We start from the raw sequence: 22,623 nt of genomic DNA, 5'->3' as shown, positions 1-22,623 counted from the left end.
CCGGTCCGGGATCAAACCCGGGCCCTAGGTGTCGTGAGGCAGCAGTGCTAACCACTGCACCACCATGCCACACGATTTTTTTAAAAATTAAGATGTTGCCAAGGGAGCCAGTGTAGGTCAACAGGGTGTGATGGTTGAGTGTTACTTAAGTGTACGTTAGGACAGATGCATCAAAGTTTTGGATGTGCTCAAGTTATGGAGAGCGCAAGGTGGAAGGTCATCCAGCATTGGAACTATCAAGTCTGGAGATGGAAAAATAATCATTGACAGGGGTTTTAGCATCAGATGAGCGAAGATGGGGCGGAGCTACAGAGGTAGAAATAGGTGGTCTTTGAGATGGTGACTATTTTTGGTCGGAAGAGTCAAAGCAGACGCCAATATTTTGAATGGCCTAGGTGAGAATTAAGACAATGACCAGGGAAAAGAGTTTATGTGACACTATAGCCGTTATTTTGGTGCTATCACCCAATTTGATAGAATGAAATCCTGATACCAGAGCACGGATGTACAAATTTACAATTTAAAAATAAAAACAATTAAAAAAACACGCACAAGAAAGCCAAGTTTGATTTTGACTTTACCTAATGGCTGCAAGTTAGTGATCACATAAAGAAGGTTACACAATTTTTGCTCATCTTAACCAAATGTAGCACTCCTACACTTATGACATCAGTGTTCAATCTTTGCACCTTTCTGTTCTGCAAGGCTCTTCTATTCACTGGCTCCTCCAGCCAAGACATGGTTGATAAATCAGAAACCAAATTTGCGGAATGAAAGTACAAAGAAAACATCAGCTCCACAAATTCACTGGCTCAACACCCCAGATAAACCAAACACATCTGCTGTGTACATCATTTGGCGCCAATGGAATCTGCCAAGTATTACTTTGCCTACAAGCAACATTTAAAACAAATATGACCTTTATTTATATAAATTACCTGGAATGAGAAACAAAGTCATAGACAGGAATCTCAACCGTTTTGCCTTCAATGATATCCCTCAGGGTGTTCAGTATTAATTCATTATCAAAAGCATCTGTAAATAACAAAATGGACAGAACAAAGCAGATCATTGCATCAATGAAGACTTACAGCAATGCATAACTAAATTCTCTGTTGATGTTGCCTCCTTTTTCAAGATTCATGTACCTGGATGATCGAAGTTAAATTGGCCTTTCATTGCTTTTCCTTTCTGTTCAGCTGTTAACACACGGTAAAAGCTATCCTGGCTCACAATAACCACCTGCCGCTTATGATGATCGATTTCATTTTGACCGAGTAGTTGGACTATTTTCGCACAAACTGAGGACTACCCCAGAAAAGAGAGAAAAAAAACACAAGTGAACAAGGCTGCAGTTCCTACATTAGCTAATCCCCTCCAAAATAATTTGCCTTCAAAACTATACAAAATGGAACAATAAACATATTGTATTGAGAGCTGTGGCAGTTAAAAAGTGCATTCCTTAACATTTGCCACACTTCAGTTTAAAAAACATAGAAAGATATCAAAATCTAATATCAACAATTCAACTATAAGACTACATTGAAACTACCTCCTGTTTTGTGGTCAGACAATATCTGAGGCAGTGTGGAGCCATTATCAACAGTAGGCATAACAATACCATAACGTTGGGCACTACTGCTATAAAGTTATGTCTGTGGCATTATATGAAATTGTTTCTCAAAATTAAGCACGGATTTTTATCAGATGCAAAAGCAACAGATTGTTGCCACCCGGATTTCAATAAAGCATAACGAGGAGCATCTAAAAATTTACTCAATCGGGAATGACAGTCAAATATTCAGTTATAAATGTTAACGTTCCAGATTAGAGATTATACATGTTTAATAGGCAGGTGGAATACCTATAGGTCAGCGAAGGCACTGAAAACTTGCCATGTTATACTTCTTCAAGCACTATGTCCAGGTGTGCATGTGTTCAAGCCCTTTGATGGGGCATGGGAGGGAAAACAAAGAGAAAAACATCACAGTTAAGCCCCATCAGTACCTCCAGCACCGATCACTGGATAGTGATGAGGATCTGGAACTGTGGTATTCCCCCTGGGAAGTCTAGGGCTACTGCATCAAATTTTTACATTCCTACTCCTGCCCTGCCAAAAAATAGCTCAGCATAAATTGGAAAATCTATTTACTGGGCTAATGTGCCAGGATCATCAGGATGAGAGTGATAAGTGGAGCTCCTGAGTCACACCAGGCAATGTTCACCAAAGTTGACTACTATGGCACAAACCACCATCGCACCTGACAGAAGGCTACCGGCGATCTTTTAGCCACTCAGCAGCAGTCTACACAACAACTGCAGCAATAAAGTTGAACAGATGACTGCAGAACCTCATGCAATTGTGGTGGCTACTACACTGTTCAAATTGTGTGTTGGCTGTGTTTATGCATCATAATTATTCTAGAGTAGAGTGCGTTATTGAAGAATAAGTTAATTGTTGCTACAATCTTCTCTGGCTTTGACAAGGGTCCAGATTTCAGGATTCCAGCTGATTCCAACAGGTTTTAGTAGTAGAAAGAACAGGGAGAGGTACAATTCAAAGGGGAGTGCAGGATGAGATAGACCTGGGCATGTTTGTGCACAAATCTCTGAAGGTGACAGGACAGGGTGAGAGAGCAGTTAATAAAGCATAACGCATCCAGGGCTATATAAATAGGGACTTGCAGTACAAAAGCAAGAAAGTAATGATAAAACATTGGTTTGGCCTCATCACACACTAAGAAGGATGCAACGGCATGTGAGATGGTGCAGAAAAAATCATGAGAGTAGTTCCACGGATCAGAAACATCAGTTATACAGATAGATTGGAGAAGCTGGGGGTATTATCCTTGGAGAAGATTAAGATATTTGTTTGAAGTGTTCAAAATCGTAAGCAGTCTGGACAGAGTAGATAGAACTGTTCACAATGGCAGAAGGATCAAGAACCAGAGGACACTGGTTTAAAGCGTTGGGCAAAGGAAGCAAATATGGCATGAGAGGATTTTTTTTCAAGAGGCGAATGATTAGCATCTGGAATGCACTGCCTGTGTGGTAGAGGTGGCTTCAATCATGCATTTCAGAATTAGATCAGATCTGTAGAGGAAAGAAATTGCAGAGCTATGAGGTAAATGCGAGGGAGTGGAACCAGGTGAATTGCTCTTATTAGAGCTTGCACAGACACGCCAGGCTAAATGGCCTCCTTCTGTGCTGTAATTATTCCATGATTCGAGTTTTGGTTCAAGGGTTTTGACAATTTTTTCCCTAAATTCAGGAGGCGGCATGGGGAGGGAAACCAAGATAGATTTTTTATTGCAGGAAGCAAGCAAATATATGATAACTCCTGGTGTTTACGCTGCATTGCAAAAACTTTATTTTCACTGCAAACTCAGCTGCCTAGACAGGAGAGCTGGATTTAGTGGCCTAAATGTAAGGAGCCAGTGCATTGGATGCTCAAATGCTGCTTCACTAAAATGTAAATAATGCTATAATAATAGAATGCCTAAAAATAAATACTACTTTTGAGAGAAAGAATCGTAAGAGCTTCACAGCTCCAGGGTCCCAGGTTCGATTCCCGGCTTGGGTCACTGTCTGTGCGGAGTCTGCACGTTCTCCCAGTGTCTGCGTGGGTTTCCTCCGGGTGCTCCAGTTTCCTCCCCTAGTCCAAAGATGTGCAAGTTAGGTGGATTGGCCATTCTAAATTGCCCTTAGTGTCCAAAAAGATTGGGTTGGGTAGGGTTACTGGGATAGGGTGGGGATGAGGGCTTAGGTAGGCTGCTCTTTCCAAGGGCTGGTGCAGGCACGATGGGCCGAATGGCCTCCTTCTGCACTGTAAATTCTATGATTCTATGAAGTGTTGGACGATGTTTTGAAGAGAAATGTGAGATTACCTACATGCCACACAATAAGGTTATTCAGAAAGGCAATTGGTTTTGTTGCTTTTCAATTTTCCCCTCATATATGGAGGAACCCTTTAAATATTGACACAGACACAGATTGCCCGGCCTTAAATTCCAAGACAGTGACAGTAATCCATCAAAAAACAGTACTATGAATGCAGGGAACAAATCCTAAATAAGTCACCAAAGACAGAAGGGTACAGAATTCTGGATCACATTTATGATTAGTGGCTCTGGGTTGGACAGAAATCAACATATCTCTGAATCCTCGAAGTGGCTGCGGACAACGTTTGAAAAGTTGCAAGTTTTTGTCACTGCGCAAATCAAAAAATCCACTTTAAATATATTAATGAGCAGTGACACATTTTGTTTTAAGGTTCTGGGAATTTCACTACACAATTCCATCCACATTCCTTAGAGAGGGGAACTGAATAAGTAAAATTTATTTTTATAAGATTGGTGTCCTTTTGTGTTGATTTAAATTCCTCCAGCTTTAGAAAAATGGATGGAATTAATGAGTATGAATTCTTGGTGAAGTACCTCCAAACACAGGGAGTTCAGATGGAATGCCATTGATCTAACACATGGGGCACAATCAAACGGCCCCGTTACGCGCAACAAGGCCTTTAATCCTTGCGAGACCTCTCGCAGGATTTGTGATGCGCAGAACACCTCGCTGGATCTAATGAGATGTTAGAATCTGGATCTTGTCCTTTCTGCATGAGATTCAGACTTACATATAGGACTGCGCCTAATGCTCCCAAGGCCTGGGACCGAAATTCCGCACCAAGGGACCTTGCCATGGAGCCGTTTAGCACCAGTCTACACAAATGTGGACCAGGCGTAACGGTAACAGGGGGTCTCCCAGACCATCGGAGCCCCTAGGTGGTCAGGCTATGGGCAGGGTGGTATCCTGCCACCTGGGAACCTTGGCACTGCCATCTGGGCACCATGGCACTGCCAGGTTGCAAGGTTGGCAGTGTCAAGGTGCCCTGTTCAGGAATCAGGCCCGGGGTGGCCTGCCCTTGAGGTGGAGTGAGGGGAGCTCGTGATCCCTAGTTAAGTTGGGGCACTGGGGAGGCCTGGAGGCCTCAGTGGGTCGAGAATCAGCAGCGGCATTTAAAAAGTGAGGCAAGTGTGGCCTCGACGGTGTTCCTTGCTGAGGCCAAAGAAAGTTCTGCTTAACAGTGGGAAGCATCCAGCTAAAGGCTGTTTTCCCCCATTAAATCGTCAGTTTTTCTCTCTCTCCCTGTTGATCCTGTCTGGCCTGTTTCTCTTTCTGTTGATATTGCCTGACCTGTGCACTTCCTGCATTTTCTGTTCTTAAAGCACAATTAATAACTTGTTCCAAATGACATGAAAGAATAAGAAAAAGTGTATGCACATGGAGGACATGTTTCATCAATGGAATATCAAAATAACACTCAATACTTTGATCCAATTACTCAACATGAGAGCTAATAGCAAAGTTCTAATCCACACAAGAGCTCTGGAGCATTTAACAGATAAGAGACAGAGAGGAAGTAAAATTGGAGCAAATCTGGCACATCATACATAAAACAGAAAATGCTGGAAACACCTAGGTCCAGCAGCATCCACAGAGAGAAAATCAGAGTTAATGTTTCAGACTGTTGACGTTTTATCATAAAGCAAAGTTTGTCAGGTCAGGATAGACTGTGCAACAGTCTGCCCTTAAGACTGCATGTTTGGGCAGCAAGGTGGCGCAGTGGTTAGCACTGCTGCCTCACGGTGCGAAGGTCCCAGGTTTGATCCCGACTCTGGGTCACTGTCCATGTGGAGTTTGCACATTCTCCCCGTTTGCGTGGGTTTTGCCCCCCAACCCAAAGATGTTCAGGGCAGATGAATTGGCCACACTAAATTGCTCCTTAATTGGAAAAAAATGAATTGGGTACTCTAAATTTATTTAAAAACAAGACTGCATGTTTGCACAGCATCAATTGTTTTGGCAAATTGCTGCCTGGATACCAACCATCAGTTTCTATAGATCAGCAACTGGTACTTGGCTAGCCGCTGAATTTAGATTTTCATTTATTGTCGTTCGAAATCACTGTTAAAAAGAAAATCAACACAATTTCCATAGAAAATGCTCATTAACACTCCTACTTACTTCCCTCACCCTTCTCACTCATTGACAAGGTTAATTTACCTTTGAAAATTTGCTGAATGAAAAATTGTTTCAGGTTTAAAACGGGACAATAAATGACCCAAAAAGCAAAATACCCCAGATCTAAAATCTGGAACAAGCAGAGAATACTGGAGATATGTAGACCAGGCAGCACCTGTGGAGGAAAGACAATTAACTTTTTTTTTGATGTGGATCCTTCGATCAATGAAGGGTCGCTATCTGAACTACTATATAGCTTGTTCTATCCAGAAACTGCTTAATCAATGTTTCCAGCATTTTCCATTTCTGCTTATGGCTTTGTAGTGATATTTATTTCGATTCAAAAGTTTCATAAACCCAGCACTTCCACATCAAAAGGTGTTAATACATTCCAAAAGATCACTTTAATAACCTTCTCATGTTACTTGTGAACATAACTTTAAAATGTCACAAGGTGGAACACTTTTGTTTAAGAAGTCAGTCCATGCGTTGAGTAGAGTAAACATGCCCGCAACATGTGCCAGGCTCAGCCTGATACAATTTAAGATTGTGACCGGGCTCACATGACAGTGGCCCGGATGAGCAGATTCCTTGGGGTGGAGGACAGGTGCGCAAAATATGCGGGAGGACCCGCAAACCATGTTCACATGTTTTGGACATGTCCAAAGTTTAGGGGATTTTGGCAGGTGTTTGCGGATGTCATGTCCACGGTGTTAAAAGCAAGGGTGGCGCTGAGTCCAGCGGTGGCGATTTTCGGGGTGTCGGAAGACCCGGGAATCCAGGAGGAGAGGCAGACGTTCTGGCCTTTGCCTCCCTGGTAGCCCGGAGACGGATATTATTAGCTTGGAGGGACTCAAAGCCCCCAAAGTCGGAGACCTGGCTATCGGACATGGTTAGCTTTCACTGTTTGGAGAAAATTAAGTTCGCCTTGAAAGGGTCACTGTTAGGGTTCACCCGGAGGTGGCAACCGTTCATCGACTTCTTTGCGGAAAATTCATCGTTAGCAGATGGGGGGGGTGGGTTTAGATTACAGTAGGGGGGACCTGCACGAAAGGTAAATGGCTATGTTTATGGTTTCATGTATATTGTTTATTTTGTTGTTACTATACCAAAAATACCTCAATAAAATGTTTATTAAAAACAAAAGTCAGTCCATCACCTTTTTCAACTTTCAACAAAGAATCAATTTTAACATCTGAATTCATAAACTTTGAAAGTGTTCTTATTGTATTTTAGAAGGTCCAATCTAGGGAATATCCTCTTTCAATGATATGCTTTGGTAAGATAACAATTAAAGAAGCTTGTCATTAACGGACACAACTTCTGTGATGGCCCAGGTGCTTGAGGGGGAAAAAATATTTTCCGTGGGTGGTGGTCTCTTTTAAGAATTCATATTGGATTTCTGGTAGAACTAAAACAGTCGTAAATGATCATGGGACCAGGTTGCCTTGGAGATGAAGAATAGAAAAAACGGTTAACAATTATAGGGGTGATACTTCTCTCTCCACCGTGGGACGGGGCAGGGATGTCCTATGTCCCCCCCTGCTGTTTGCGCTTGAGCCGTTGGCCATCGCATTAAGAAGTTCGGGAGCATGGAAAGGAATAGTGAGGGGGGGGGGGGGGGGGGGGTGGATAGAGCATAGGGTGTCCTTGTATGCCAACGACTTGCTGCTGTATGTGTCGGAGCCGAGTGCGTCGATAGGAGGAATATTGGAGTTGCTGCAGGTATTTGGGTCTTTCTCTGGGTACAAGCTGAACTTGGAAAAGAGTGAGTATTTCGCAGTGTCTCAACCGGGGGTGGGGGCAGGGGTGGTGGGGCTGCCATTCCGTAGGGCAGGGACTCACTTTAGGTATTTGGGGGTGCAGGTTGCCCGGGAGTGGGGAAGGCTTCGCAGATACAACATCACTAGTTTGGTGGGGAGAGTGAAAGCCGACCTGGCAAAGTGGGATGGTCTCCCTCTGTCACTGGCGGGTCGGGTACAGGCAGTTAAAATGGATGTGTTGCCGCGAATTCTGTTTATTTTTCAATGCCTACCGATTTTCCTGCCAAAGTCTTTTTTCAGGGAGATTGAGGGGATGACTACCTCGTTTATATGGGGAGGGAAGGTGGCCAGAGTGAGGAAGGTGCTGCTACAGAGGGGAAGGCAGGCAGGAGGTATGGGTCTCCCGAAACAGATGTACTACTACTGGGCGGCGAATGTGGAGAAGGTGCGGACCTGGGTCAAGAGGGGTTGATTCCCAGTGGGTCAGAATGGAGGAGAGTTTGTGCAGGGGGTCGGGGCTAAAGGCACTAGCAACGGCCCCGCTCCCGATAGCTCCGGGGAAATACTCAGGAAGTCCGGTAGTAATAGCCTCATTGAAAATCTGGAGGCAGTTTCGCCAACACTTCAGGTTGGGGGCATGGTCGAGGGAAATGCCGATCCGGGAGAACCACAGATTTGAGCCAGGGAGGTGGGACGGAAGCTGGTTAGCATAAATGCTTCACAGCTCCAGGGTCCCAGGTTCGATTCCCGCCTGGGTCACTGTCTGTGTGGAGTCTGCACGTCCTCCCCGTGTGTGCGTGGGTTTCCTCCGGGTGCTCCGGTTTCCTCCCACAGTCCAAAGATGTGCGGGTTAGGTGGATTGGCCATGCTAAATTGCCCGTAGTGTCCTAATAAAAGTAAGGTTAAGGGGGGGGTTGTTGGGTTACAGGTATAGGGTGGATCCGTGGGTTTGAGTAGGGTGATCATGGCTCGGCACAACATTGAGGGCCGAAGGGCCTGTTCTATGCTGTACTGTTCTATGTTCTATTTGTTTCTTCGGGGTCGATTTGCAGGATTGAGGGAGCTGGAAGCGAAGTATGGGCTGGAGCAGGGAGAAGTGTTTAGGTATATGCAGGTTCAGGACTTTGCCAGGAAGGAGATACAGAGCTTACTGGAGGAAACGGCCTCCACGTTGTTGGAGGAGGTGCTGGCAGCAAGTGGACTGGAGATGGGGACAGTGTCAGCGGTATACGGAGCTATGTTGGAAAAGGATAAGGCACCACTGGAGGGGATCAAAGCAAAGTGGGAGGAAGAATTGGGAGAGGTTATAGAGGAGGGGGTCTGGTGTGAGGTGCTCCGGAGAGTGAATGCCTCCACCTCGTGTGCGAGGTTGGGGCTGATACAGCTGAAGGTGGTGTACAGGGCACACCTCACAAGGGCAAGGATGAGTCGAATCTTTGAAGGGGTAGAAGATGTGTGTGAACGTTGCGGGGGGGGGGGGGCTAATCACGTTCATATGTTTTGGTCCTGTCCAAAGCTTGGGGAGTACTGGAAGGATGTGTTTGGGGTCATTTCTAAGGTGGTGCATGTTAAGCTGAACCCGGGTCCCCAGGAGGCCATATTCGGGGTGTCGGACCAGCCAGGGTTGGAAACGGGTGCGGAGGCAGATATCATAGCCTTCGCCTCGTTGATCGCCCGAAGGCGGATCCTGCTGGGATGGAGAGCAGCTTCTCCACCCTGGAGTGGCGAGGGGACCTGTTGGAATACTTGACCCTTGAGAAGGTTAAGTTCGAACTGAGGGGAAGGTCGGAGGGGTTCTAGAAGTCATGGGCACTATTTATTATGCACGTTCAAGAACTGGATAACATTGAACATTAGTTGGGGGGGGGGGGGTGTATGTTGAAGATGGCTATGGGTAATCCCTGATTCCTTTTTTTTCCCTTTGTCATTTGTTTATGTTAACGTGCGGGCTGATGTCTGGGCATGGTGGGAGGATAGGATCGTTGTTACTGTTATGGGGTTTGAGATATTTGTTGTTGTTTATTGATTGTTGTTGGGTGTAAATTCGGGAGAAAAATTGTGAAAAAGGAGAATAAAATATTTTTTTAAAAACAATTATAGGGGTGAATACATTCCTAAGAGTAGTTCTTAGTTCAAACAGTTTAGTTAGGTTTAGCAAACTCTGGAGTAAAAGGAAGAAGTTAAAAACTCTTGTTAACTGACAGACTCCATTAACAGAGAGTTTAATTTCTAGCGTAGCCCAGCTGTTGCGAGAAAATTAGCATTTTCAGTAGAAAACTCCATAGTTAAATATTGGAACCAGAAAAGTTTTGACCTAAGGTAGCAGTGCTTAAGATACCAAGTGGAATGGGAAATTTGCAATCTTAGGATGGTTGGAGAAGATTTGAAGGGGCAACTTTGCCAGAAGTAAAACTGAAGGCCCAAGATATCTCATCACATTCAACAAATCATTGACTCAATACCCAGGCCAAGTGTTAATCTTCCAAGTTTTGAAAAGTATCTGACTTGAGAATTTGGGGGTACAAGTAGAAGAAAAGTGGATTTAAAGTATAAGCAATTGTGTTTATTGTATTTTTATCTTAGCCAGTTAAAGATAGCCATGTTCTGTAATAAAATTACTTGTGGGTTCATTCCTTTAGTGAATATCTGGGTTTTTGGATCTTAAAAAAAAATGTAAAAGTCACTGGTCTCTACCGTGATCATAACACGACAACTGGCAAACAACACAGTGATGCAGCTTCCGGGCTGTCAGGAGTCCTGCCAAACAAAGTAATTTTCCAAAACCAATTCCAAACAAAGCTCTGTCACACAAAAGATCTTAACCACAGAAGACAGAAACTGTGGTGTTCTTGCCTTCCTGGGTGGATAGAGTGCTTCATCTTTGGGTAATGGAAGTAGAAGGAGGAGTAGACATCCAAAAACATTTTCTTCCAAAAGACCAATGAAGCTCAGTCAATTGAAAATGTAAGAATTAACATTGAAAGATAGGCAAGGGTATTAAGGGTTACAAAACCAATGCCACTAAATGGAGTTAAGATACAAATAGCCCATGATGCAATTGAATGGAGAAACAGGCTCTGGACAGCTACCGGGAAAAATATATTCACATCAGAAAGATCCATTCTAAACTGCTCATGTGCAATTGTGCTTCTGATTTAGTTGCTGTGCAATTAAGTCTGCAAAAATCAACTTGGTGCAGTTTTTGCTGCAACTGTATCCTGAAGAATTAAATGCAATGGTCAACAGAAATGGTCGCACAAAATGACTGCAGTGTCAATTAAGGGCCACAGTGCATGGTGCAATGCAAGACACTAGCCAAAGAGGAAGAAAGGATGTTAACACAATCTTCCTTGACAAGACAATGGTCAGTTGTTATTTTATTTTGCAATCCAAACCACCAATGGGCCAAGACTTCCACTTAGTGGACAAAATATGCAGCAGATCAATGTAATACAAGATGCTGAACAGACTGAATTACCTGATGCAGCAAACATATTGGCTATTCAGTTAGACTGTGTCATAATCAGACTGCACTCGTCAGCACAATGCAGTATAGCATTAACTTAGGTACCAGCGTCAAATGTGATAGGATTGTGCTGCAAGGTTAGTGTTAAAGACTGCCACATTATACAGAAAATATTCTAAGCTGTATTCATTTCTTCTGGTTGAGTCATATTAAATTTACAACGCATGCAAAAGAATAACTAAAAGAAATACAAAGACATATAGATAGCACTTTTCACCATTACAATCCTGTCATTATTCTGCAATATGGCAGGATTAAGGCACATAATTCAATTTTAACAATAGAAGGTTAAGCAAACACCGGTTAGGCACATCTGTAGTATCAGAAAACTGCATGAATTTTCAAAAGCCAATTTAAAATGAAAACTGGAATTTGCTGGATATACACAGCTTGTTTTGTTTCTCTTTCTAGGTGCTGATTGGCCTGCTATGTTCACCAAGCATTTTCTGTTTTTATTTTGAGTACCTGTAGTTTCCACCCCATTGTACTGAATTTCTTTTTTTTTTTTATTTAGAGTGCCCAATTCATTTTTTCCAATTCAGGGGCAATTTAGTGTGGCCAATCCACCTATCCTGCACATCTTTGGATGCAAATACGGGGAGAATGTGCAAACTCCACACCGACAGTGACCCAGAGCCGGAATCGAACCTGGGACGTCAGCACCAAGAGGCAGCAGTGCTAACCACTGCGCCACCGTGCTGCCCTTGCACTGAATTTCTAAACAGAATACAGTCTTTTGGGTTGGTGTTTGAAGACTTTTTCCACACTGCTGAAACAGACGGCAAAGCAAAAACAGCGGGAACCAGAAAGACAGTCTGACATTTATAAAGCCCCTTTCTGACCACCCTATAGCACTTTATAGACAAGGATGAAGTCACATTGTAGGGGAATAAAAAAAACAGATCTTTTACAAATCCAACTGCCCAGTTTCTTGTGATCTTTTACACATACTATAATTTCACCAAAACTTGCTGATATTATGAAAGAGGCGTCAGTAATGGCCTGGAGCAAACCGCACATCAATCAAAACAGGGCGATCGCCAGCTGGTCATTCTACCGTTGCATCATTTGCACAAGAAGAAAAGAATGGTTTGAAGGCAGCTTTAGGATCTAGTTTTTGCACTTCTGGTCAAATCAGAACACACTACAGATACAATATGGCATTTTTACCAGGACAAAAATCCAAGTGAATTGTCACTTGTAAAATTGGTTCTGCTTGGGCATAATTATTCTAATTAATCCGTGTGTTCATTAAATTGAGGGAATTTGAATGTAAAAGCGCCAATCCTTCCCTTTTCCATTGGCGGGACTTTACATGTTAATATATTAATTCCAGCTCTAAATTCTAACCGTGCACGAAGCAAACAAAAGCATGATGCCAACTTTCTATGCAAACTTCTCCCCTTTAAAAATGGGCACGCAAAAGAAATATAGTCAAAATTAAAACCGCGCTGTTCATTTGTTGAAGCCATCAAAGCAACACCTCTCCCCCCCCCCCCCCCCCCCACAGAGAGGAAACGGCAGGAAAACCCCATCCTCATATTGAAAAATAAACTATTGAACTTGGGAGGAGTTTGGCAAACATATCAGATTTAAACACTGTTGAAGGCTTGCTGTTTAAGTGCCATGAAATTCAGGAAAATCACTTGTGTGAATGAGCTGGGGTGGAAAAGAGAGACACCAAAACAAAAATAATAGCGGGAAATATGCAGCCCGCTGAGCGGACATAATGTGCAGGGGAAATAGGGGCAGAGTTATAAATAAACTTGGCCTGTGTTGGGAGGAATCTGGCACAGCTCAGACTTTTAAAAGAGAAAAAAGTTCTCACTTCCGAATTCGCTCTGCACATTTCTGACCCACGTGTCAATCGATACATATCCCGGTACAAACTGACTACCCCTGTATACATCTACTCCATGTTAAATCCTGAGCCCCTCACCTCCGGCTTGCACTTCGAGACACTACTCTCTCCCAGCAAATTGCACCCATATCTATTAAATATGTGCGCATTATTACCAAGTGCTTTGTTATGGTTAGAAAGACAAAAGGGTGCTGCTGCACCAGTTTGCTTTATCCGACTCGTCAGTTTCTGATACGCCCGCCACGGGTCGCAGATTACATGGATACATCACCCAACAATATTCCGATGCTTAAAACTACGACCTGTGTCTAATCCTCCCCGATATAAATCATTGCAACTCTGTAAGATAACCAAGCGAAAGGAGGTCCCTGTCTACTCCCCGCCGCCACCAATGCAGGCAGCCCGGGACAAAGCGGCTGGAACCCCGGAGGAACCACGCGGCCGCTTCAACTCGCTGACAATCACTGCGAAAACGCATCAATCGGATATAGAAAGCCATACTTTGCCGCTGGCGGTGCCCCCTCCGACCCCGATTACAAAGGGTTTGCGGTTCTGCACCGTCTGATCGCTGTCTCCTGCCATGCTGCACACAGCCCTTTGCTTATCTTTCTTTCCTCCTCCCTCCCCCACCTGCGAATCCGGTCTTGGTTGGTCCTAGGAAGGGAGAGAGTAGGGCTAACTCGCTTGGAATTCGTGCAGTTGCAGTTCTGAAGGACGCCCGAATTTGTAATACTGGACGATGACACGGTTCAGACGCTTTCCGACCCCCACCCACTCGCTGCATCAGACTAGGTGCAGCTGACTACTGAGTCAGAACCGCCATCCCCAGCAACATTACTCAGGCATGCCAACTTTATACCCGGGGCGGAGCTGTATCTAAGCAATGGGGAAAGAAACCACCCATGACTCACTACTGGGAATAGCCAACCAATGGCATCCAAATAGCATGTAATAAAAATATTTTAAAAACATTTTATTTAAGTCCGATTTTTTCAGAAATAATTCATTAGTAAATAACTTTAGAGAAATCCAAAGAAAAGATGATGGTATGAACTTTTATCTATGTTAACTCCAGTTGTGACTGGTGCCTTGTTTTACTCTTCTGTCTCTCATCTCATCAAGTGAGGGTCTCGTATGATACTATCTACTGAAGAGTTTTGTACCCAAGTATTACGCCGATGCAATTAAGGAGATAATGTAACTGTCACCACAGTACCATAGGCTGCACTCCCCTTTCAGAGAGAGCTGACTGGTAGTGAGTTATCTGAAGGTCATCACACCTCAGGTGAGGGAGGGGCAAGGTTGAGAAGGTGGGACTATCATGAAAACCATAGCATGTATGGGAATTGAACCCATGCTGTTGGCATCACTTGTCGAACCAACTGCTAATCGACCCCCAACACGATAATAAGGAAAGGTATTGGAGCACATATCATGTACAACAACTGTGTTGACGCCTGGCACAGCTGTACAGAGTCCCCTTCTTAAAGCTAACTCTGAGTGAAAACTCTCAAATAAGATCATAGGACATAGGAGCAGAATTAGGCCACTTGGCCGATCGAGTCTGCTCCGCCATTCAATCATGGCTGATATTTTCTCATCCCCATTCTCCTGCCTTCTCCCCATAACCCCTGATCCCCTTATTAATCAAGAACCTATCTATCTCTGTCTTAAATAGACTCAGTGAATTGGCCTCCATTGCCTTCTGCGGCAAAGAGTTCCACAGATTCACCACCCTCTGGCTGAAGAAATTCCTACTCATCTCGGTTTTAAAGGATTGTCCCTTTAGTCTGAGATGGTGTCCTCTGGTTCTAGTTTTACCTACAAGTGGAAACATCCTCTCCACGTCCACTCTATCCAGGCCTCGCAGTATCTTGTAAGTTTCAATAAGATCCCCTCTCATCCTTCTGAACTCCAATGAGTACAGACCCAGAGTCCTCAAACATTCCTCATTCAACAAGTTCTTCATTCCAGGGATCATTCTTGTGAATCTCCTCTGGGATCTCCAAGGCTAGCACATTCTTCCTTAGATACGGGACCCAAAACTGCTCACAATACTCCAAATGGGGTCTGACCAGAGCCTTATACAGTCTTAGAAGTACATTCCTGGTCTTGTATTCTAGCCGTCATGACATGAATGCCAACATTGCATTTGCCTTCTTAATGCCGACTGAACCTGCACATTAACCTTAAGAGAATCGTGAACAAGGACTCCCAAGCCTCTTTGTGCTTCTGGTTTCCGAAGCATTTCCCCATTTAGAAAATAGTCTATGCCTAAATTCCTCCTTCCAAAGTGCATAACCTCACACTTTTCCAGATTGTATTTCATTTGCCACTTCATTGCCCACTCTCCCAGCTTGTCCAAGTCCTTCTGCAGCCCCCTTGCTTCCCCAACACTACCTGTCCCCCTACAGATCTTTGTATCATCTGCAAACTTAGCAACAGTGCCTTGTTCCTTCTTCCAGATCATTAATGTATATTGTAAAAAGTTGTGGTCCCAGCACAGACCCCTGAGGCACACCACTAGCCACCAGCTGCCCTCCTGAAAAAGACCCCTTTATCCCCACTCTCTGCCTTCTGCCAGTCAGCCAATCCTCTATCCATGCCAGGATCTTACCCTGAACACCATGAGCTCTTAACTTATTTAACAGTCTCCTATGCGGTACCTTGTCAAAGGCCTTCTGGAAATCTAAATAAATCATGTCCACTGGTTCTCCTTTGTCTAACTTGCTTGTTACCTCCTCAAAGAACTCGAACAGATTTGTCAGACACGACCTCCCTTTGACAAAGCCGTGCTGACTCATTCTTATTTTGCCATGCACTTCCAAGTGCTTCACAATCTTATCTTTAATAACAGACTCTAAAATCTTACCAATGACCAAAGTCAGGCTAACCGGCCTATAATTTCCCGTCTTCTGCCTCACTCCTCTCTTAAACAGTGGTGTTACATTAGCCACCTTCCAGTCCTCTGGGACCTTTCCCGCCTCCAGTGATTCCTGAAAGATCATCACAAATGCCTCCACAATTTCCTCAGCTATCTTTGTGGTGATATGCATCACTGTAAATACACAAGGGGTTAATGTAAATACACGTAGACTAGATAGATACTAGAGGGAGCACCAGATACATGACACACAGACATTCAACCAATAGGTCAGTAAGATAGGACATGACCAATGGGCATTCAAGACACACACAGAGGTGACACTACCACAGGAGGGCATTACACCAACCCATATATAGGGACACAGCACACATGATCTTCCTCTTTCCAGTGGAGACACTTAGTGAGTACACAGGGTTGATTGAAACACATCACACCCACCATGTGGATTGTAGCAGACTGGTTCTGAGTAGCTGTAGCAGGATTAATAGGAGAGTAGAATCCAAGTAGGAGAATCGTTAACAGTTTACTAAATGTGTAAAAGCTATCTCCAAGTCTGAACCTTCCGTTATCAGAGTGTACATCAAGGAAGCAGCTTATGATACATCAGGAGCATAACAGAACAATCTCTTTTAGGACCCTGGGGTGTAGTCCATCCAGTCCAGGTGATTTATCCACCTTCAGACCTTTCAGTTTCCCCAGAATCTTCTCCTTAGTAATGGTCACTTCACTCACCTCTGCCCCCTGGTTCTCCTGGAGCTCTGGCATCCCACTGGTGTCTTCCACCGTGAAGACTGATGCAAAGTAACAATTCAGTTCGTCTGCCATTTCTTTGTTTCCTATTATTACTTCTCCAGCCACATTTTCTCATGGTCCAATGTCTATTTTTGCCTCTCTCTTACCTTTTATATATTGAAAAAATCTCTTCCTATCTTCCTTTCTATTACTAGCTTGCACTCATACTCCATCTTCTCACCCTTATTGCTTTTTTAGTTGTCCTCTGCTCGCTTTTAAAAGCTTCCCAATCCTCTGGTTTCCCACAAATCCTCGCCACTTAGTATGCTTTTTCTTTAACCTTTATAATGTCCTTGACATCCCTCGTCAGCCATGGCTGCCTTGTACTCCCCTTCACATGTTTCCTCCTCCTTGGGATAAATTTCTGTTGTGCCTCCCTAATAACCCCCAAAACTCCTGCCATTGCTGTTCCATTGTCTTCCCTGCTAGGCTCCTTTTCCAATCATCTCTGGCCAGCTCCTCCCTCATGTCTTTGTAGTTACCCTTATTTAATTGTAATACCGTTACATCTGATTGCAGCTTCTCCCTCTCAAACTGCAGGGTAAAATCTAGCATATTGTGGTCACTGCTCCCTAAGGGTTCCTTCACCTTAAGTTCCCTAATCAAGTCTGCCTCATTACACATCACCAAATCCAGAATTGCCTGTTCCCTAGTAGGCTCTGGCACAAACTGTTTCAAAAAAACATCTCTTAGACATTCCACAAATTCCATTTCTTGGGATCCACTACCAACCTGATTTTCCCAGTCCACCTGCATATTGAAGTCACCCATGATTATTGTAATATTGCCTTTTTTACATGTCTTATCCATCTCCTGATTTATTTTCTGCCCCATATCCTGACTACTGCCCGGGCCTGTACATAACTCCCATCAGGGTCTTTTTACCTTTGCGATTCCTGAAGGTAACCCACAGAGATTCTATACCTTCTGATCCTATATCGTTCCTTGCTATCGATTTAACTTAATTCCTTACTAACACTGCAACCCCGCCCCCTTTGCCCATCTGCCTGTCCTTTCAATAGGACATATATTCTTGGCTATTTAGATCCCAGCCGTGATCCCCTTGCAGCCACGTCTCTGTGATGCCCACAACATCATACCGGCCAATTTCAATGTGCTCAACAAGCTAATTTACCTTGCTCCGTATACTGCGTGCATTCTCAATCCTGCATTGGCCACCTCCCTTTTCACATTCTCCTCAGTCACTGTACCCTGTACTGTGGCCCTTTTTGATTTTTGACTATGGCTTCTCTGCCTTACACTTTCCCCCTTTACTGCTTTTTGTTTCTGGCCCTGTTTTACTTCCTCTGACTCCCTGCATCAGTTCCCATCCCCCAGCCACATTAGTTTAAAGTAAACCCTCCCCAACAGCATGTAAGTGACATGCAAGGATTGTGGAACTATTTGGGCCTCGAGTCCTCTCAACCTTTTGTAATTCAAGCAAAACAAATCCACAAAAATATGGGGGTAGATTAACAATGCGTAAGGGGCTGTATTCTCCAAAAATAGGGCTATGTCCCCACGCCTGCGTCAAAACGCTGGTGTTTTACTCTGGACTTTCCTGAAGAATTCCAGAGTGATTTTCCAACCTGCAGGGGGCTAGCTGGGCCCTGGAGTGCACCTCGCAGCTCTGGCTGCAGATACGGGGCCCTGCACTTCCTGTAGGGAGTCCGCGCATGCGCACGACGGCGGCCTGCGGCAACCGCCCCATGCGACATGGCGGACTCGCATCATGTCCGCAGATCGGTGACACACAATCGCTGGCTTGGCCGTCCATGAGGCCCCCCCCTCCAGTGAAGGAGCCCCCCCCACCCCACCCCCCGCCCCACCCCTCAGGGCAGCCGTGGGCTGAGTCTGCAGCCACCACCGGCCTTTCACGACGGCCGATAGGTGGTTAGACCACGCCGTCGGAAACTCGGCCTGTTTTCCTCGGAGAATCGCGGGGCAGGGCCTCTGCCAATGGCCTCCTACCCGCACCTCATAGTTCATGCACTAGAGACTCTGGGGTCCGGAGAATCGCAGAAGCGGCGTCGAACCAGATTTCAGCGTAAACGCCCATTCTCCACCCTCGCGCTGATCACAATTTTGGCACGGATGCTCGGAGAATCCAGCCCGAGGAATCTGATGCAAGACTATTTACATTGTCACCATTGGCAGTGGCTTTCCCTCGTTTTGAGGAAGAGGTCTACTTAGCATTGCGAGTTTCTTTTTTTTAAATATAAATTTAGAGTACCCAATTCATTTTTTCCCCATTAAGTGGCAATTTAGCATGGCCAATCCACCTGCACTGCACATCTTTGATTTGTGGAGGTGAAACCCACGCAGACATGGGGAGAATGTGCAAACTCCACATGGACAGTGACCCAGAGCTGGGATCGAACCTGGGACCTCAGCAATGCAGCAATGAGGCAGCAATGCTAACCACTGCGCCACCGTGCTGCCCAGCATTGTGAGTTTCTGCCATAGGTTTTCACATGATTTAACAGGCCAATTCTCGACTCACAGATCCTTGGACACATGGAGCAGAGTATCCCATGAGGTAGTGGGATCCAGAGTGCCTGATTTGCTTCCTTCCCTCCATGGCTCTGCCTCACTATTAAGATGTTGTGACTCAAGAGTGTGATGCAGCTTGATGGAGAGGCTTTCGCCATTCTGAACGACTGGGAGCAAGTTCCTCTCAGTCATTAACGCCAATGTTGCAGCATGGTGGCGCAGTGGGTTAGTCCTGCTGCCACACGGCGTCGAGGCCCCAGGTTCGATCCCGGCTCTGGGTCACTGACCGTGTGGAGTTTGCACATTCTCCCCGTGTTTGCATTGGTTTCGCCCACACAACCCAAAGATGTGCAGGGTAGGTGGATTGGCCACGCTAAATTGCCCCTTAATTGGAAAAAAATAATTGGGTACTCTAAATTTATTTTTTAAAAATCAATGTCAATGTCACCATCCTTCAACGAGAGCTTCACAGTATCTTTGAAGTGTTGTCCTCTCCTGAAATATTGGCCATGTGAGAGCTAATAAAGAAGGAACTGGCATGTGAGAAAGCTCAAATATGTATCACCTATTCTTTATATAGTGAAAAGAACATCAAGCAATGTGAACTAACATTTTTCTCAAAAAAGGTTGATCCATTCAGGCACTGACTGAGCATTGAGAGCACAAGCTAATCCCAAATCGGGTAGAGCACAGAAAAAGCAAAATAGTGCAGATGCTGGAAATCTGAAATAAAACAGAAAATGTTTAAAAGCAAGTCAGGGACATCTGTGGAGACAGAAACAATTAAATTTTCAAGTCGATGATGACTCTATCATTTACAAGAGCACAAACAGCACTGCTATTTCACGCCGCTGAGGACCTCGGTTTGATCCTGACCCCAGGTTACTGCCCATGTGGAGTTTGCACATTCTCCCTGTGTCTGCGTAGGTCTCACCCCCACAATGCAAAGATGTGCAGGGTAGTTGGATTCGCCACGCTAAATTGCCCTATAATTGGAAAAAAAAAGAATTCGGCACTTTCAATTGTAAAAAAAAATATTACAGCGCAAGCAAATCTCAGATCAGGGAGAACACAAGTATACCATAGATCATTGTGCGTTGTCAGTTTCAGTCAATGTAGCTGGAGGCTTTTGCTATGAGAGCTGTAACCATTATGAATGCTTGGTTGGGTTTCAAAAGCAGTAAATAAAATGACTGCAAAATCTTGCATAAGGTTAGAGAGCTGGGGGAAAAAAAATCATTTTTCCAGGTCGAATAAATATATGGAAATTTGAAGGCAACAATTGACATATTTTAGGAGAAGCTGGGCTGCTTCCTGCTGAAAAGGATTGCAGTAGTTTGCTTTAAAGAAGGCATGGGAAATCAGTATTCTGTAAAGAAGAGTATTGTCATGTGAGAGTACCTTTAAGAAATGGGTGTTTATAAATGGGTGCGTATATAAGTATCTGTAGTGAGAGTACCTTTAAGAAATGGGTGTTTATTACTGCAGTGATGTCAGAGAGTAGGTGGAGCTGGGCTGTCTCTCAGCTTTTTACTTTCATTTTAGGCTGTTTGCTGCAGGGTGTGTTTTAATTTTGTTGTCAGTGTTGGAGCTGAAGCCAGACATAGCAGGTGTACTGTTGATCTCTCTGCCATGAAAAGACTATCTCCATGATCATTTCGTGAATTCAGAATTATAAATCTTTTCAGTAGTGAATGTAAACATAATGTGCTTCTGTTGAAAGGTGTTTCTTCTGTCTTCTGGATGTTGTTTGGGAAGTTATTAAGGATTACTTAGTGTTGTATGTTTCAAAAAGCTTATCTTGCGTTCATAGAATAAACATTGTTTTGCTTTAAAAAGTACTTTTCCATTTCTGCTGTACCACACCTGCAGAGTGGGCCATGTGCTCCCTATACCACAATCTATTAAAATTTGTGGGTCAGGTGAACTCCACGATACATTTTGGGGTTCTCTAAACCCTGGCCCTTAACAAACCTTTCCATTCACTTTTCTAATATAATAATAGCATATCCAGTCCACCCTAACCTGCACTCCTTTGGGCTGTGGGAGGAAACCTGAGCACTCGGAGGAAACCCACACAGACACAGGAAGTATGTGCAAATTCCACACAGTCGCCCAAAGTTGGAATCGAATCCGGGTCCCTGCTGCTGTGAGGCATCAGGGCTAACCACTGTGCCACCCCATTATTCCTCCATTATCTTGATCAATCTCAGTCTTGAATATACTCTAAGTGAACTTACATAGCCCCTTGGGATGCAGAAAACAAATGTTCACAATCCTCTGTGTGAAATTATTTCTCCTTGAGCAGAATCTTACGGCACTACCAGCGGTGGGAATCGTGGCAGGAGGAAATCATAGAATGTACAGTGCAGAAGGAGGCCATTCGGCCCATCGAGTCTGCTCCGGCTCTTGGAAAGAGCACCCTACCCAAGGTCAACACCTCCACCCTATCCCCATAACCCAGTAACCCCACCTAATACTAAGGGCAATTTTGGACACTAAGGGCAATTTATCATGGCCAATCCACCTAACCTGCACATCTGGAAAATTCAAAGTAGGATATCTGCCAGTGGGAAAATGCAGCACTTTCTCCTCAGCACTTTGATTTTATTTTTTTAATAAATTAGAGTACCCAATTAATTTTTTCCAATTAAAGGGCAATTTAGCATGGTCAATCCACCTACCCTACACATCTTTGGGTTGTTGGAGCAAAACCCACAGAAACCGGGGAGAATGTACAAATTCCACATGGACAGTGACCCAGAGCCGGGATCGAACCTGGGACCTCAGCGGCATGAGGCAGCAGTGCTAAACACCGCACCACCGTGCTACCCCTCCTCATCACTTTTATAACAGCTTAATGGTGGGACGACTTTCCCACTGATCTATATCGGGAACATCATATCCATGCATTAACATATAATTTTTTAAAATAAATTCAGAGTAGCCAATTAATTTTTTCCAATCAAGGGGCAATTTAGAATGGCCAATCAACCTACCCTGCATATCTTTTGGGTTTTGGGGGTGAAACCCACGCAAACGGGGAGAATGTGCAAACTCCTCACGGACAGTGACCCAGAATCAGGATTGAACCTGGGACCTCAGCGACATGAGGCAGCAGGGCTAACCCACTGCGCCACCGTGCTGCCCTGCATTAACATAGCATGAATGCTTATTAAAAATGCAAAACGGACTTCCGGTGGCGGCGATGTCCGAGTGAGCCGCACATTCGGCGGGCTCTCACTCCGGCGGGCGTTTAGGGGCTGATTCCCCGCGATAG

The 22,623-nt window shown here is 44.5% G+C and overlaps 1 protein-coding gene across 1 annotated transcript in view; it reads right to left on the bottom strand.

Moving 5' to 3' along the window:
* The window catches only part of uck2a (uridine-cytidine kinase 2a), a 78,172-nt gene extending 64,153 nt beyond the window's left edge, over positions 1 to 14,019 (bottom strand). Inside the window, exons 1-3 of the mRNA XM_038794938.1 lie at positions 13,673 to 14,019; positions 1,149 to 1,308; positions 939 to 1,035 (exon numbers count right to left, since the gene is read on the bottom strand). Of these exons, the coding sequence (XP_038650866.1) occupies positions 939 to 1,035; positions 1,149 to 1,308; positions 13,673 to 13,753 (338 nt within the window). The 5' untranslated portion in view covers positions 13,754 to 14,019. The remainder of the gene's footprint in view (positions 1 to 938; positions 1,036 to 1,148; positions 1,309 to 13,672) is intronic.
* Between the last annotated feature and the right edge of the window lie 8,604 nt (positions 14,020 to 22,623).

The sequence above is a fragment of the Scyliorhinus canicula genome, chromosome 4, assembly GCF_902713615.1.
Source record: "Scyliorhinus canicula chromosome 4, sScyCan1.1, whole genome shotgun sequence".
Classification (NCBI taxonomy): domain Eukaryota; kingdom Metazoa; phylum Chordata; class Chondrichthyes; order Carcharhiniformes; family Scyliorhinidae; genus Scyliorhinus; species Scyliorhinus canicula.
This window is presented reverse-complemented; position numbering and strand designations above follow the sequence as displayed.